The 13,663-nt window shown below is 44.0% G+C and overlaps 1 protein-coding gene and 1 pseudogene across 1 annotated transcript; one reads left to right on the forward strand and one right to left on the reverse strand.

The window, feature by feature from the left end:
- Positions 1-5,081: 5,081 nt before the first annotated feature.
- Positions 5,082-7,699, forward strand: PROP1 (PROP paired-like homeobox 1). Its single transcript, XM_066341343.1, has 3 exons — positions 5,082-5,190; positions 6,364-6,596; positions 7,361-7,699. Exons 1-3 carry the CDS (start codon positions 5,082-5,084, stop codon positions 7,697-7,699), a joined length of 681 nt encoding a protein of 226 aa, XP_066197440.1.
- Positions 7,700-9,242: 1,543 nt separating this feature from the next.
- On the reverse strand, positions 9,243-10,137 carry LOC136377200 (rho-related GTP-binding protein RhoQ-like; annotated as a pseudogene).
- Positions 10,138-13,663: the final 3,526 nt, after the last annotated feature.

A 13,663-nucleotide genomic window follows, 5' to 3' on the forward strand; every position in this document is an offset into this window, starting at 1 on the left:
CAAATAAGTTTGTAAAATATGATTTTTATGTTTGCTCGCTTATATGATAGTTTGCATTGGGCGCTGGATAACACCAGGTATATGTGGTCTGTGAAACTGCAAATTACCTTCCTGCTTGAGAAGGGCCATTGTTTTGCTAATGTTTGCTGGAGGAGAGGTTTTCGCACTAGAAATTTTTGAAAAGAGAGAGCAGAAGAAGAAAGAGAAAGAAGCCATGTTTGCAAAGTGAGCACAGAGGGAATGCAGAGTGCTAAAGAAAGAAGCCATGTTGACAGGGAAAGAGAAGGTGTGCAGGTGATTAACCAGAACTGAGGGGCTTTGCAAGCTCCACTAAGACTGTTGGGGCCTTTGATTCTAGGAGAAACCAGAGTGATGTGCAGTAACACCAAAACCCTGACCATAGAACAAGTTTTGCAAGATTTGCAGATGAGTAAATGAAAAGAGTCGTGTAGAGCCATAATGTTCCCAAATGTCTCCGGATTCTGGAAAAGTCCTCAGGATGCTGCCTTAACAACCTCTATGAGAGGCCAAGATAACCGAGTACATTCTTTTGCTTTTTGTAAAATGCTTCACTGAGCACTCGCTTTCTAGATTGTTCCAATGATAACCAAAAGCCTATTTCCCTTCTTTAAAATTTCTTTGGCTAGGTGCTCACCCCCCACCCCCACTTCTTTTTTTGCCTTTAAAAGCAAACCTCTGAGTTTGTTCAGGGCTGTGTGATTTGGGTGACTATAGTCCCTGTGCAGTCGCTGGCTTAAAAATAAAGACTCCTTAATTTGGCTATTTAATTGTGTGGCAAAACGTTTATTTCCTTGCTGTCCAGATATAACACAGAGAAGTTTCTCTTGGTTGCGTCAATGGCTTTGGGAGCCCTGAGTGAAAGGGAACTGTTTTTCCTGCCTGTTTGCTCATCGACCCGTGCAAGACTTTAATAAAGGAATGGCCCACCATTTTTTGGCTCCACTGTTTCTTTACCATCTGTCTGAATTCAATGAGAACCTGCATGTGAATGGCTGCAATGGCTGTGACTACTGGCCTTACACCCATATACCACAAAATCCCATGAAACAGCGAAAGATCCACAATACAAAATTAGATATGTACAATTAAAAAATCTGCAATACAGTGAGACCAAGAAAAATGAGCCACAATATGGTGAAGGACAACTGTAGTTCTAAATGCTTCTCTTTTATTAATTCTCAATCATTACTTCATCAGGCAGGTATAGGCAATTCTCATCATTTGTGGATTTCATATTTATGAATTCACCTACTCACTAAAATTTATTTGTAATCCCAAAATTAACACTCTTTTGCAATGTTCTTTGGCATGTCTATGGTTGTTTGCAGCCATGTACATGCACAAAGGAGTGAACATTTTAAGTTGCTGCATTCCTAGATGAGGTCAAACAAGGCCACTGCCTGCTTTCTCATTTCAAATTTCATGCTGTATACTTAGTACCATTATTTTTCAAATTTTTGTTCTTTGAAGGGTAATTTTGCTGCTTAAATGCATTAAAGCTGAAGTGTTGCCAGGTGTTCCTAAGTACAGAAAGGCTGTGATGTCCCTCTTGGAGAAAATCCATGAGCTTTCGACGAGCTTCATTCAGGCATGAGTTATGACTCTTGGCCATGGGTTCAATGTTAATGAATTAACAATATGTATTAATTAAGGTATCTTTAAACAGAAACACACATGCAACAAAGTTATGTATTGATCAGTTGATAAAAATATTGTGTCCAGAGGCTAACAGGAAGATATTTTCCCTAGGAGCAATGGTTCAGTATTCACTAATTCAGTGTTTTAAGTGTCTTTATGCAACATAAGTACCTACCTCAAATAAAGAGAGTCAACTGTGTTAATTACCTCAGTTGGTAAAGATGTGGCACAGACATACAGTACTAGGTAATAAGCTCAGGATCACATAGCTACTGAGAGGTATAGGTAGGATTTGAACCCATGGCAGTCTGGCTCCCGAACCACACCACTCTGCTCCTTATAGGACAAGAGGTTCCTGGATCAGTGTTCCATGAAGGTCAGGTTGGGGTGGGAATCAGGATGCCCTAAAATACCAAATCCTTCTACATCTCCCAGTCTCTTGAGGGATAATGATATTCTGCAATGGCAAGTCAAAGTTATGGTACCTTGGTGTCCTTAGAGAATGGGAGGAGGTAGTGGATCAGAGTTTCTTTTTAAAATCAAAAGTCCTGGGAAATGGGCCCTGGCCATTTGGCTCAGTGGTAGAGCATCGGCCTGGCGTGCAGAAGTCCCAGGTTCGATTCCCGGCCAGGGCACACAGGAGAAGCGCCCATCTGCTTCTCCACCCCTCCCCCTCTCCTTCCTCTCTGTCTCTCTCTTCCCCTCCCGCAGCCGAGGCTCCATTGGAGCAAAGATGGCCTGGGCGCTGGGGATGGCTCCTTGGCCTCTGCCCCAGGCGCTAGAGTGGCTCTGGTCGCAACAGAGCGACGCCCCGGAGGGGCAGAGCATCGCCCCCTGGTGGGCAGAGCATCGCCCCCTGGTGGGCATGCCAGGTGGATCCCGGTCAGGCGCATGCGGTAGTCTGTCTGACTGTCTCTCCCCGTTTCCAGCTTCAGAAAAATACAAAAAAAAAAAAAAAAGTCCCGGGAAATGAGTCTATTGTGGATAGCTGGTCAGAGTTCCCTTGTAGGATGAGTGTATCTTGAGGCATTAGGATATATTGGAATTCAGAGTTTGCCAGTGTGTCCAAGCAAATATGACCTCTTGAGGTCATGGCTGCCTTGGAGCTCAAGTTGCTCTAGAAGGTCATAGTGTATCTTGGGGTAGGGGAAAAGAGGTTGGTGTCTTGGATCAATGCTTCTTGACTTTAATGTTATTACACACTGAATATTTGTGCCTCCCCTCAGCTGATAAGTTGAAGCCCTAACCTCAATGTGATGGTATTTGGAGATGGGGACATTTGAGGGTGATGAAGGTTAGATGAAATCATGAGGGAGGGGCTCCCATGATTGGATTAGTGTCCTTGTAAGAGGAAGAGACACCAGAGCAGGTTCAATCTTTGCATTGTGAAGACACAGAAGATAGCTGTCTGCAACCCAGGAAAAGAGCTCTCTCTAGGAACTGAATCAGCTGGCACCTTGATATTGGACTCTTTCAGTCTCCAGAACTGCAAGAAATAAATGTCTATTGTTTAAGCCATCCAATCTTTGGTTTTGTTTGTTTGGTGTTGGGGTTTTTTATTTGTTTTCTTTTGGCTTGGTTTTTCAGGTTTTGTTTTTGTTTTGGCAGCCTGAGCTGACAAAGTCAAATGTATGTTCAGTTTTCCTGGGGACCTTGTTTCACTGCGGATTCTGATTTAATAGGACTGTGGTGGGGCCACCGTTGGTCCACAATTCTGCATTCCTAACAAGCTCTTATGTTTCTGATGCTTTTTTTAAATGTAAGTGGAATTTTTTTAATTTACTAATTTTAGAGAGGGGAGAAGGAGATAAAGGAGAAGAGGGAAGTGGGAAGTATCAGCTCACAGTAGTTGCTTCTCATATGTGCCTTGATTGGTCAAACTCTGGGTTTTGAACCCGTAACCTCAGCAGTCAGAGTCAGGGCTCTATTCACTGCACCACCACAGGTCAGGCAGGTCAAGCTGCATCTGAGGCTTTTGATCTGTGGACCATATTGTAAGCCTCAAGATCCTAGATTATGATGATTTTCTGTCTTGACTTGTGACCGTGTTTTTATAGGTTGTGTGTGAAGCATCAGCATGAACTTGAGGATCAGACTACTGTATGGATGTCATGTGTTCCAAGGGAATTAGGGTGTCCTCATTTGGTCAATGTGTCCTGAGCACTCAGAACTTTGTAGTGGGATCAGGGGAGTCTCCTGGTATAGGTGGAATGTTCTGGGTTTCAGTGTGTCCTAAAGGTTCCTAGAGTCCTAGGGAATCAGGTTGTTTTTAAAGGGTCAAGATGTCCTAGAGATGTCAGAATGTACTTCCTGGATCTATGTAACCTCAAGAAGCAGAGTACTGAGGTGTCAGGGTGTCCTGACTGCTCAGGGATTCTGGGTGCACCAGGGTTTCCTTGTACAATCACAATGTCAGAAAGTCAGGAGAATCTCAGGCTCCTGTAGAGTCCTGAGGCCTGGGGCAATCAGGATGCACCTGTAATTCAGATGCTTGGAGGGTCAGTGTTTTCTGAAAGTCTGGGCAACCTTGGAAGATCATGGAGTCCTGGGGTTCTGGGTGAATAAGGAGGTGATATTGGAGGAGGAAAACAGAAAGTGCTTGAAAACTACAGTGTCCTGGAGACTCAATCTATGGTTCAGGTTGTCCTGAGGATATGTCTAGGAATCCTGAGAATCTTGAAGGGACCAGAAGGCACTTGTGTCTTATACTTTCTCAGTTTCCTGGAAACAGGCCCTTGGGTATCACCCACAGGCAGAGATACCAGGCAGGCCCTACTCCCGGTCCCCATTTGTACCCCCTCCCTCCATGGTGGGGTTCTAAGGAGGGGTCTTAGGAGGAATTCATTTTCTCCTGCCTCCCTTGTTTGTTCCCAGGAGGAGATTAAACAGGACAAAAGAATTTTGTCCTCTGGGAATACGAGCTCTTGGCCCCAGTCCCTGGACCCTCCAACAGAGCACCTTCCTTCATCCGGCTGGTGATCCTTCCCTGATGAAGAGGCTCTGGTGACCAGACAGTGATTGGATGGGCCCACAGGGCGAGGAGGAGGTCACTTCAGGGGAAAAGGAGGTGGTGTGGGATTGCAGGCTAGGCAAGGAGGCAGCTGAGAGCAAGGGGAGAGAATGGCATCGTGGAGGGAAGAAGGGGCAGGGAGAGGGAAGTAGAAACAGAAACAGTGTGAGGCAAGACAGAGAAAGAGGGGATGTGCAAGCAAAGAGCTAGTTAATTAGAATAAAATTTAGAAAAAGGAGAGACAGTGAAAAGACAAATATATCTATCTATAGCTACATGTAGGGAGAGACTCAAGAGAGGTATAAAGAGAGGGAGGAGTGAGGTAACAGGCAGAGAGGGGAGTACTAGAGAAAGGCTGGCCCAGAGACTCAGGGACACAGGAGACTGGGTGTCCTGGGTGTTCGTTGTTAGGATGGAAGCAGAACAAAGGAATGAGCTGGGTAAGCAAAAGAAGGGGCGAGTCTGCAGCAGCCTCTGGCCTGAGAGCTGCCCAGCCTCTGGAACTCGGATCTCCACAGTAGGTGAGTGAATTTCTGGGGTGGTTCTGAAGAGGCAGCATGTGTGGAGGCTCCGTGACTGGATTCCTATGGGGCAATGGTCTGCCACAAGGAAGGTGAAAAGAAGAAATCAAAAACAGAACCCTACATGTTAAATCTTTTGGGAGCCTTAGAAAGCCTTGGGAAACTTCTTCAGTTTACAGGCTGGAACTGTGGCCCTGGTGCTGATGGGCCACTGAGCAGCACACATCAGTGTGAGGCAGAGGAAAAGCTGCCCTCTGTCTCCTCACCCATGACCTCAGAGTTTGCCCACTGCACTGCCTTCTCTGGAGGAGGGAGCTGGAGGGCCCAGGGTTTGGGATCTGAAGAGAGCAGGGGACCAGTGGTCACAATGAGCACTGGGTGGGGCTATACTCCTGGATCCCCATGGGGATGGGAAGGGGTGCTCAGCTCCAGACATCTTTTCTGTGTGTGCCTTCCAGGTGTTTCTTTTCGCTCCCTGTTCTCTCTTCCCCAGCTAGCTCTCAGACTAATTAGTGTGGGGGCTTAAGTGAGCCTGTGGGAAGGACAGGCAAGCCTTTCCCACGAGCTCAGGTTCTTGCAGCCTAGTGGCCAGCCAGGACCAGAACAGGGGAGAAGATGAAATGCGCAGAGGGGAGGGTGTGTCTGAGCTGAAGAGTGGGAAGTGTTCTATCTTCCCAGGTGAGGGGTGCAGGAGGATGGGAGCTACATGGAGAAGGTGGAAGGGAATATGAGCCCTGGGAGCAGGGACAAGTTGCAGGGTCTTAAACAGAGACCTGGACAGTTTGTTAAGGTGTCAGAGCAAATAGGAGCTCCACAGGATGAAACCCAGAAGTTAGCATGTGGGCTCAGAGAGGGGAAAGGCACAGGTAGGGGCACATTACATGGTGCTGTGTATGGGGGCATGGAATAGGTGGGCACACACTGGAGAGGTGAGTCTGCAGAGTGGAGCCTATGTGAAGATAGCAGCCTGGCTTAGGAAGTTCAGAGGTGAGGTAGGGCCGAGGCTGAGCTGCGGTCAGCTAGTTATGAAAGCTGAAGGGTTTCTGCCTGGGACAAAGTACATATGAACAGCATAGAGGCACTGAATAGAATCTGAAAGGACCAGCATATATGATCTGAGAATGGATGGTGGGTCCACTGGATAGCAACATCTCCCTTCCCCTGCATCCTCAGACGTGAGTATTCAGCCCTACAGGAACCTCTCTGGTATAGGAGTGGGGAGACCACGGCTTTCCCCACAAGGAGGACAGAGGGGGCCCCTGCATGCCCGGCGTCGCCATCGCACCACCTTCAGTCCAATGCAGTTGGAACAGCTGGAGTCAGCCTTTGGGAGGAACCAGTACCCTGACATTTGGGTCCGAGAAAGCCTTGCCCAGGACACAGGCCTCAGTGAGGCCAGAATCCAGGTGATCCCCCAAGGCCCCTTTTCTCTGGGAATAAGTTCAGTTTTGGTGCTGAGGCACTACTGGGACACAAATTCTCACAGGAATATTATAACCCTAACCTAATATTCACCAAAACATAGCCTCATCCAACAGTGAACATAACCTCGTCTGCATTGGGAGTGTCACTTAAGTTAACTAACCTTAGTGTTAACCTAATCTACCTTGAATTTCAACACTCACCCCCAACTTTAATAGTGATGTGAATTCCAACAGAAATTCAATCATAACTGTTCACCTGCATGCGCATGTGTATATGACTTTATCCCTAACCATGGCCTCAAAGCTCAATCAGACTAATGCTTCTTCAATTCTAACCATGGACTTAATCAATCTTAAGTATAAACCCTACCCTAAATCCAACACTGTATAAAACAGTCATTCATTGCATTAATCTCTAATAACCTTAGGGGAGATTTCCTATTTTCTGGGGAGGAAAAATGCCATTGTGTCATATTTATCTCTTTCTTTTTGGATGTTGGACATTTCTTACCCAAAGTTATAGTAGGGCAAAGTTAGATACAAGTTGGGGATAATAGCATGCATTTCACTTTTTCAGTAGATCTGGCTCAGATGTGCTTTCTAGAGAGCTTTACTTTCTGTGGTGATGTGGAACAGACTTATGCCTTGTACCTGTACCTTCTGCCATTGGGGGAGGGGGGCTGCATGTGACAATGCCACCTATTTGAGAGAAGGACTCTGATGTGGCTATTCTTCTCCCTACCCAGGTCTGGTTCCAGAACCGCAGAGCTAAGCAGAGGAAGCAAGAGCGATCACTGCTTCAGCCACTGACCCATCTGTCTCCTGCCACCTTCTCTGGTTTCTTGTCTGAGTCTCCTGCTTGCCCCTACTTTTACTCAACACCATCTCCACCAGGGACCTGCTTTTCTCTCCCCTACAATCATTCTCTTCCCTCCCAGCCCTCTACAGGTGGTTTCTTTGCTCAACTCCACCAGTCTGAAGACTGGTACCCTACCTTGCACACAAACCCTGCTGGTCATCCACCCTGTCCTCCACTCCCACCCATGCTTCCCCTCAGCCTTGAGCAACCAAAGTCTTGGAACTAATATCAAAAAGTGCTGATAAGGTAGTTCCCAGCCTATGGCCTTTAGGAAATGCAGAGAAAACTATGTGGCTTCCTTTTCTTCTAAGAGTAAAGTAGAAATATGGTGAAGGGAAACTCAGATTGAAAATTTAAAAGTGGGAGATCATGATAAAGGCTCACTGAGGTGACTAAAAGAATTTAGAAAGGTGAAACTACTGGGAGATATACATAAGCCTCAGTAGAAGTGGAGAAAGAGTAGTTTTGATAGAAGCAATTGTTTCTGCTGGTGAATGGAAATTGTCAAAGGAGATAGAACTTGTGAGACTTCACTCATTGAGATGGTGATTGAAAATCATCATTCCAGCTGTCGCTAGCTGATTTCAAGAGGACTTTAGATTTAAAGTCTTGAATTATTGAATTATTCTTTTCTTCTCCATTCCAGCAGACACTGCTTTTGTTGGCCCAATATTTTCTAGTTCTTCTCATTGGTTCCCTTAACTTTGTCATTTCCACTTCCAACAGACCACGTAAATCCAGTCATCAAAGAATGGCTCTCCAACGTCTTATAAAAAATAAATAGGATCTTATTCACTTGGCCTGTAAGAGTCTTCAACATTCTTTCAACCTAACTTTTAAGTTGACTGCATGTTTTTCTTAAAATTGGAACAAATGAAATTTTTTTGTGTGTGCAGATTCCATAAAGACTGTGCAGAAATATATATGATCAAAGCCAGGCAATTCCATTTACAGCACTATTTTTTATGTAGTTACATGATGTGACTGTAGCTTTTTAAACTATGAAACCCCTGATTATACTTTCTAGTCTAATTATTTATAATAAATTGTGATTTCAAATGTTTGCTACTTCTTGGACCTTTAAGAAACATTCTTAATAAATTTTATAGAATTCTGAGAAAAAGGTTGTTGTTTTTCTTTCAAGTTTTAAACCGCTTCAATATTTAGAAGAGGTCTGGGTATAGCTGTAGCATTTCATATGCTTTTTTAGAGAGAAAGGGACAGTTTTCTTGGCCACTGAAGATGTGTTGGGCAAATAAGTTTGTAAAATTTGTGTTACTTGGCTTTGCTCACTTTTGTTGTTAAAAATGGCACTGCCCACATAGGGCAACTGATTACCTTCATGCTTGGGAAGGGGCTTGGTTATGCTAATGTGTGCTGGAGGAGGGACTTTTGTGTGCTGGAGCTAAGAGGCCATTTTGAGAGGAGATCACATTGTTGCAGGGAGAGATGCCACATGGTTGGAGAGGAGGCAGGGAGCAAGATGGAGGTGTACAGAGAGAAGAAGATGGGGAACAGAGGTGAATAAGGCTGGTGAGCTAGAGCCTTTGATTCTAGGAAACTCGGCTTTGGGAGCCCTGAATGGAAAGGGAAGTGTTTTTCCCACTGTGTGTATTTCTTGCCTGCCAAGTGCAAGCTAGGATTAAAGCTAATGGCCCACCAGTTCTTGGCTCTGTTGTTTCATTACTGTCTGTCTGAATCAAATGTGAACCTGCACCAATCAGGCAGCTGTGATGGTCGCCATGGCTACTGGCTTTACAAGATGTTTCTCATGTAATCAAACAACAGTTTATACATCCTGATCCTATTTTTCATTTTACTGGGTGTTTCTTTGGAGTTAAAATAACTATGATAGCTTAATCAAAAGTAGTCATCAATCCCTTCTGGGTTAAAGCTGAACATTCCACATAGCAGTACACTCCTATCTCTTTTTTTTTTTACAGGGACAGAGAGAGAGTCAGAGAGAGGGATAAATAGGGACAGACAGACAGGAACGAAGAGAGATGAGAAGCATCAATTATTAGTTTTTCGTTGTGACACCTTAGTTGTTCATTGATTGCTTTCTCATATGTGCCTAACCAGGGGGCTACAGCAGACTGAGTGACCCCTTGCTCAAGCCAGCAACCTTGGGTCCAAGCTGGTGAGCTTTGTTCAAACCAGATGAGCCCACGCTCAAGCTGGCGACCTTGGGGTCTCGAACCTGGGTCCTCCACATCCCAGTCCAACACTCTATCCACTGTGCCACCACCAGGTCAGGCCACTCCTATCTCTTTTGCTAGTTTCCGTCCTTGTTCCATACATACAGGTTTCTCTTTCATATCATTTAGTCTTGCTAAAGTTTTGGGGTCATCTCAGATTTCAATCTGAGTTTTTGTTAATACAAAGGGTACATTTGGTGTGTATCCCTTAAATTCTGATACCCCCTCCTCTTCCATATTTTTTAATGAGACTGGATTAACCATAGAGAAGCATATATCAATACCAGTCACCAGATAAGATGAAGGCCTCAGATGATCATAGTCTTCCTGTTTGGCGGTGTGATAGAGTCAGTCCCAGGAGGTATTGCTTGCTGCTTACCATGATGTTGACAGCATAGTGGTCCTAGATAGTGGGTACATACTCCTCAGAGAAGGTGTCATTGGCATAGCTCATGAGCAGGCACATCTAAACTCCTAGTGATGAGAATTCTTAGGATTTACTCTTAACAACTTTCCTGCGCGTCATGCTATAATGTTAATTATAGTCGCCATGCTGTACATTATATCCCTAGTACTTATTTATTTTATAACTAGAAGTTTATACATTTTGACTCCTTCCAATTCCTCTTCCCCCACACCCATCACTCACCCCCACCTCTGATAACCACAAATCTGATCTCTATTTCTATGAGTATTGTTTTTCTTTGGTTTTTCATTAGATTTCACATATACATGTGATCATATACTATTTGTCTAATTTATGTCACTAAGCATAACCACTGAGGCCTAGGTGTTATCTCTAAGGAGGTGACTTCTATATCTGGCTGTAAATTGCTCTGCCAGTTCATTCAGGTATCTGTCTCAATTTCCCCATTCTACTTGCCAAGGAATTTTCCTAGCTGCTTACTACCCTGCTTGTGTCTCTATTATGATACCAGTACTTAGTGTTTCAATTACCAGAAAATTAAGGATTATTGATATCTTTAAAGTGTTAAGTTTTTTTTATCTAAACACAGGTGTGTTCTGTCATTTTTTCCAGACTCTTATATTGCTCAGAAGTATTTTTTATATAAAACAAACCTTAATAGTAGTTTTATAAATTACAAAAGTAATGTATGCTCTTTGTATCAAGTCAACTCAAAAGAAAAAATTATATATATATATATATATATAATACATACACACATACAGGAATATGTATGTGTATGAATATATACCTGTATGAATAGAAATGTATAAATACTGTTCTAGATTAATCACAAAAGCTTTACATTGAGCAAATAATTTTTTAAATGCCCTCAATATATCATACCACTAATATACAGTTTTCAATATGCAAAATAATTTTAAGTGACCAAAAATGTAAAGGTGTATGCTTGTGCATATTATATATATATATTAGAATGCATATACATAAAGTAAAATTTGAAGCCATGCAGATTCAGGAGAGAGGAAGCACAGTGTGACCCAGGAGTTGTATACAGCAGTATTCAATTCTCTCAGGTACATTTGTATTTGTTATATTTTAGTCCTAAGACTTTTTTGAATGTCTGAAATAGTTCATAATAATTAAGTAATTATCTTGTCCATCATTCCCTTTCTTCTTTTTTAAAATGTATTTATTCATTTTAGAGAGGAGAGAGAGGGAGATAGAGAGAGAGAGAAAGAGAGAGAGAGAGAGAGAAAGGGGAGGAGCTGGAAGCATCAACTCCTATAAATGCCTTGACCAGGCAAGCCCAGGGTTTTGAACCTGCGACCTCAGTATTGCAGGTCTACGCTTTATCTACTGCGCCACACAGGTCCATCATTTGCTACCAACTGGGCATCATGAGGTAAACAATATTAACAGTGTGTTATACAACTATTTATGTTTAGAGAAAAATATACATACACACATTAATAGTTTTTCCTGTTTTAAAAGAAAAATGGGATCCTACCGTGTATATATATATATATATATCTTAATATATAAGTTTCTTGTATATAATATACATTCCTTAATATATATTTCATATATATGTTAAACAAAAAATTGTAACTTCCATGACTAAAAGTCTTTTTCAAAGGAAGGGTTTATTAGGTCATTGTTAGCAAAAAGAAAAGAAAATAAAAAAGAGCGAGCAAACAAAAAACATTCTTGGGGTCTGGAATCTAAATCCCCAGTCGCATGGCTATATAGGAAAGACACTGTGATCACAAAATGACAAGATCTTGATTCTCATCTTCTTGAGGGAAAGAATTCAATTGAGAAACAAAGTGCAGCAAGTAATGGAAGAATTTATTGTCTGTAAAGAAAGAAAGAGAAAAGGAGGCCTTGGAGACAGGTTCAGGGGATTAGCCCCGGACGAGCTGCCCACTGCTGCCCTGGTTGCAAGTCTTATATAGGGTTCCTTAGAGGAGAAAGAGTCAAGGAAAATGCACCCGGAGGGAAGAGGGTGGAGGGAGAGAAAGGGAAAGGTGCAGGTGTGCTCCCAGAAGGGAGAGTATGCTGGGTCCTGCATCCTAAGGTCTTTTAAAAGTGGAGAGCTTAGGGGAGGTCCCAAGGGAGGACCTCCCTCCACTTTTCAGGTTCCCCTGTCCTTACTTCTGGGGAGTATAGATTTTGCTTCCCGGCAATTGTCACTTTGGCCTAAATAAACTCATAAAAATTTTTACAGGTTTGGACATTTTTTACAATGACACCAGTACCCACTTGGCTCCATACATAAGTTATGGCAATATTATTGACTTTATTCCCACCTATGCTGTACTTTATATCCTCGGAGTAGAGTTAGTTAAAACTGGCAAAAGATAGTCATCTTTGCCCCAATTGGGATTTTAAAAGAGAAAAAGAACTGTCCTTCAAGCAGCAACATCCCCTCTCCTCCCGCCAACAAAAGGGGAATTACAGCCAGACCAGGGTGAGAGGGAAAAAAGCCACGAATTTGTCTTTCCCTTGGGAGACTGAAACCCCAGGTCTGTCTGGAAAATCCTTTCCCAGGAAGATCCAAATCTAACTTCAGAAACGTTAAGATTTGGAGCCCCTAATGGGTGTGCCCGTAGTAAAGGGCAGCTCTAGGGTGTTGTGGTTCCGGGGATGAAGCGATTTAGGGCATCGTGCGCACTACTCCAGAGCCGGAGGCTGGACCGCAGAGTACCGACACCGAGGGAGAGCTGGGTGGTGCGGTCCCTCCGGGAGCAAGCCAGGTGCGTGCACACGAGACCCAAGCAGGCCCTGCAGGCTGGCCATGCATTTCTGCTCAACCTAGGCCCCAGCGATCCCGTTGAACAAGGCAATTTACCAACTAGGCCTTAAAAAGCGAAGGTTTTAAAATACATATATCAAGGAGCCGGCTGGAACCGCGAGGGCCCCTCGAGATGCCTAAGGACTCAAGGTCCCGCCACTTCTGGCTCTTCCAGACTGACCTGGTAGCTCGACCACAGCGCTTCAGACAAGTCCCGGAGTCTGACTCACCTCAGAGCCAGTGCATACGGCACTGACAGGATGCCAAAGGACCTGCTCTGTCATTGGATGAGCTCACCAGGCTCTGACCCCGCAGCCCCCGTAACCTGGCCTCTCCATCGGGCCTGATGTCCAGATCTGGAGAAGAGGCCTTCCCTGCGCATCTTCGGTTTTTGTTGTGGACCATAAATAGCAGAAAGCCATTGTAGATTCGAGGCTTAGCAAAAGGCTAAGTTCTACCCCCTCCATCTCCATATTTGGCTATGATGCTGAGTATTTGCACCCACTCTACTTGCTTCCTTGGGTTGCTAAAAGCAATATACATGCCCTTCCTCTGACTCTTTGTTTGTATCAGATATTGGTAGGTTTCACTTATGTATCCTGTTTTTGCCTTGGGAGAGTTCCTGTCTTAGCCTTGGATGTGAACTTTGTATCAGGGTCCTTGATTTGCATATGGCTATATAATAAAGTGAACTAGGGCTATGGGGCACTCTGATACTGCCAGGCATTTTGAAGAGTCCTCCCGGTCCCATCGTTTTTATCCCATCAT

The sequence above is a fragment of the Saccopteryx leptura genome, chromosome 6, assembly GCF_036850995.1.
Source record: "Saccopteryx leptura isolate mSacLep1 chromosome 6, mSacLep1_pri_phased_curated, whole genome shotgun sequence".
NCBI classification, from domain to species: Eukaryota; Metazoa; Chordata; class Mammalia; order Chiroptera; family Emballonuridae; genus Saccopteryx; species Saccopteryx leptura.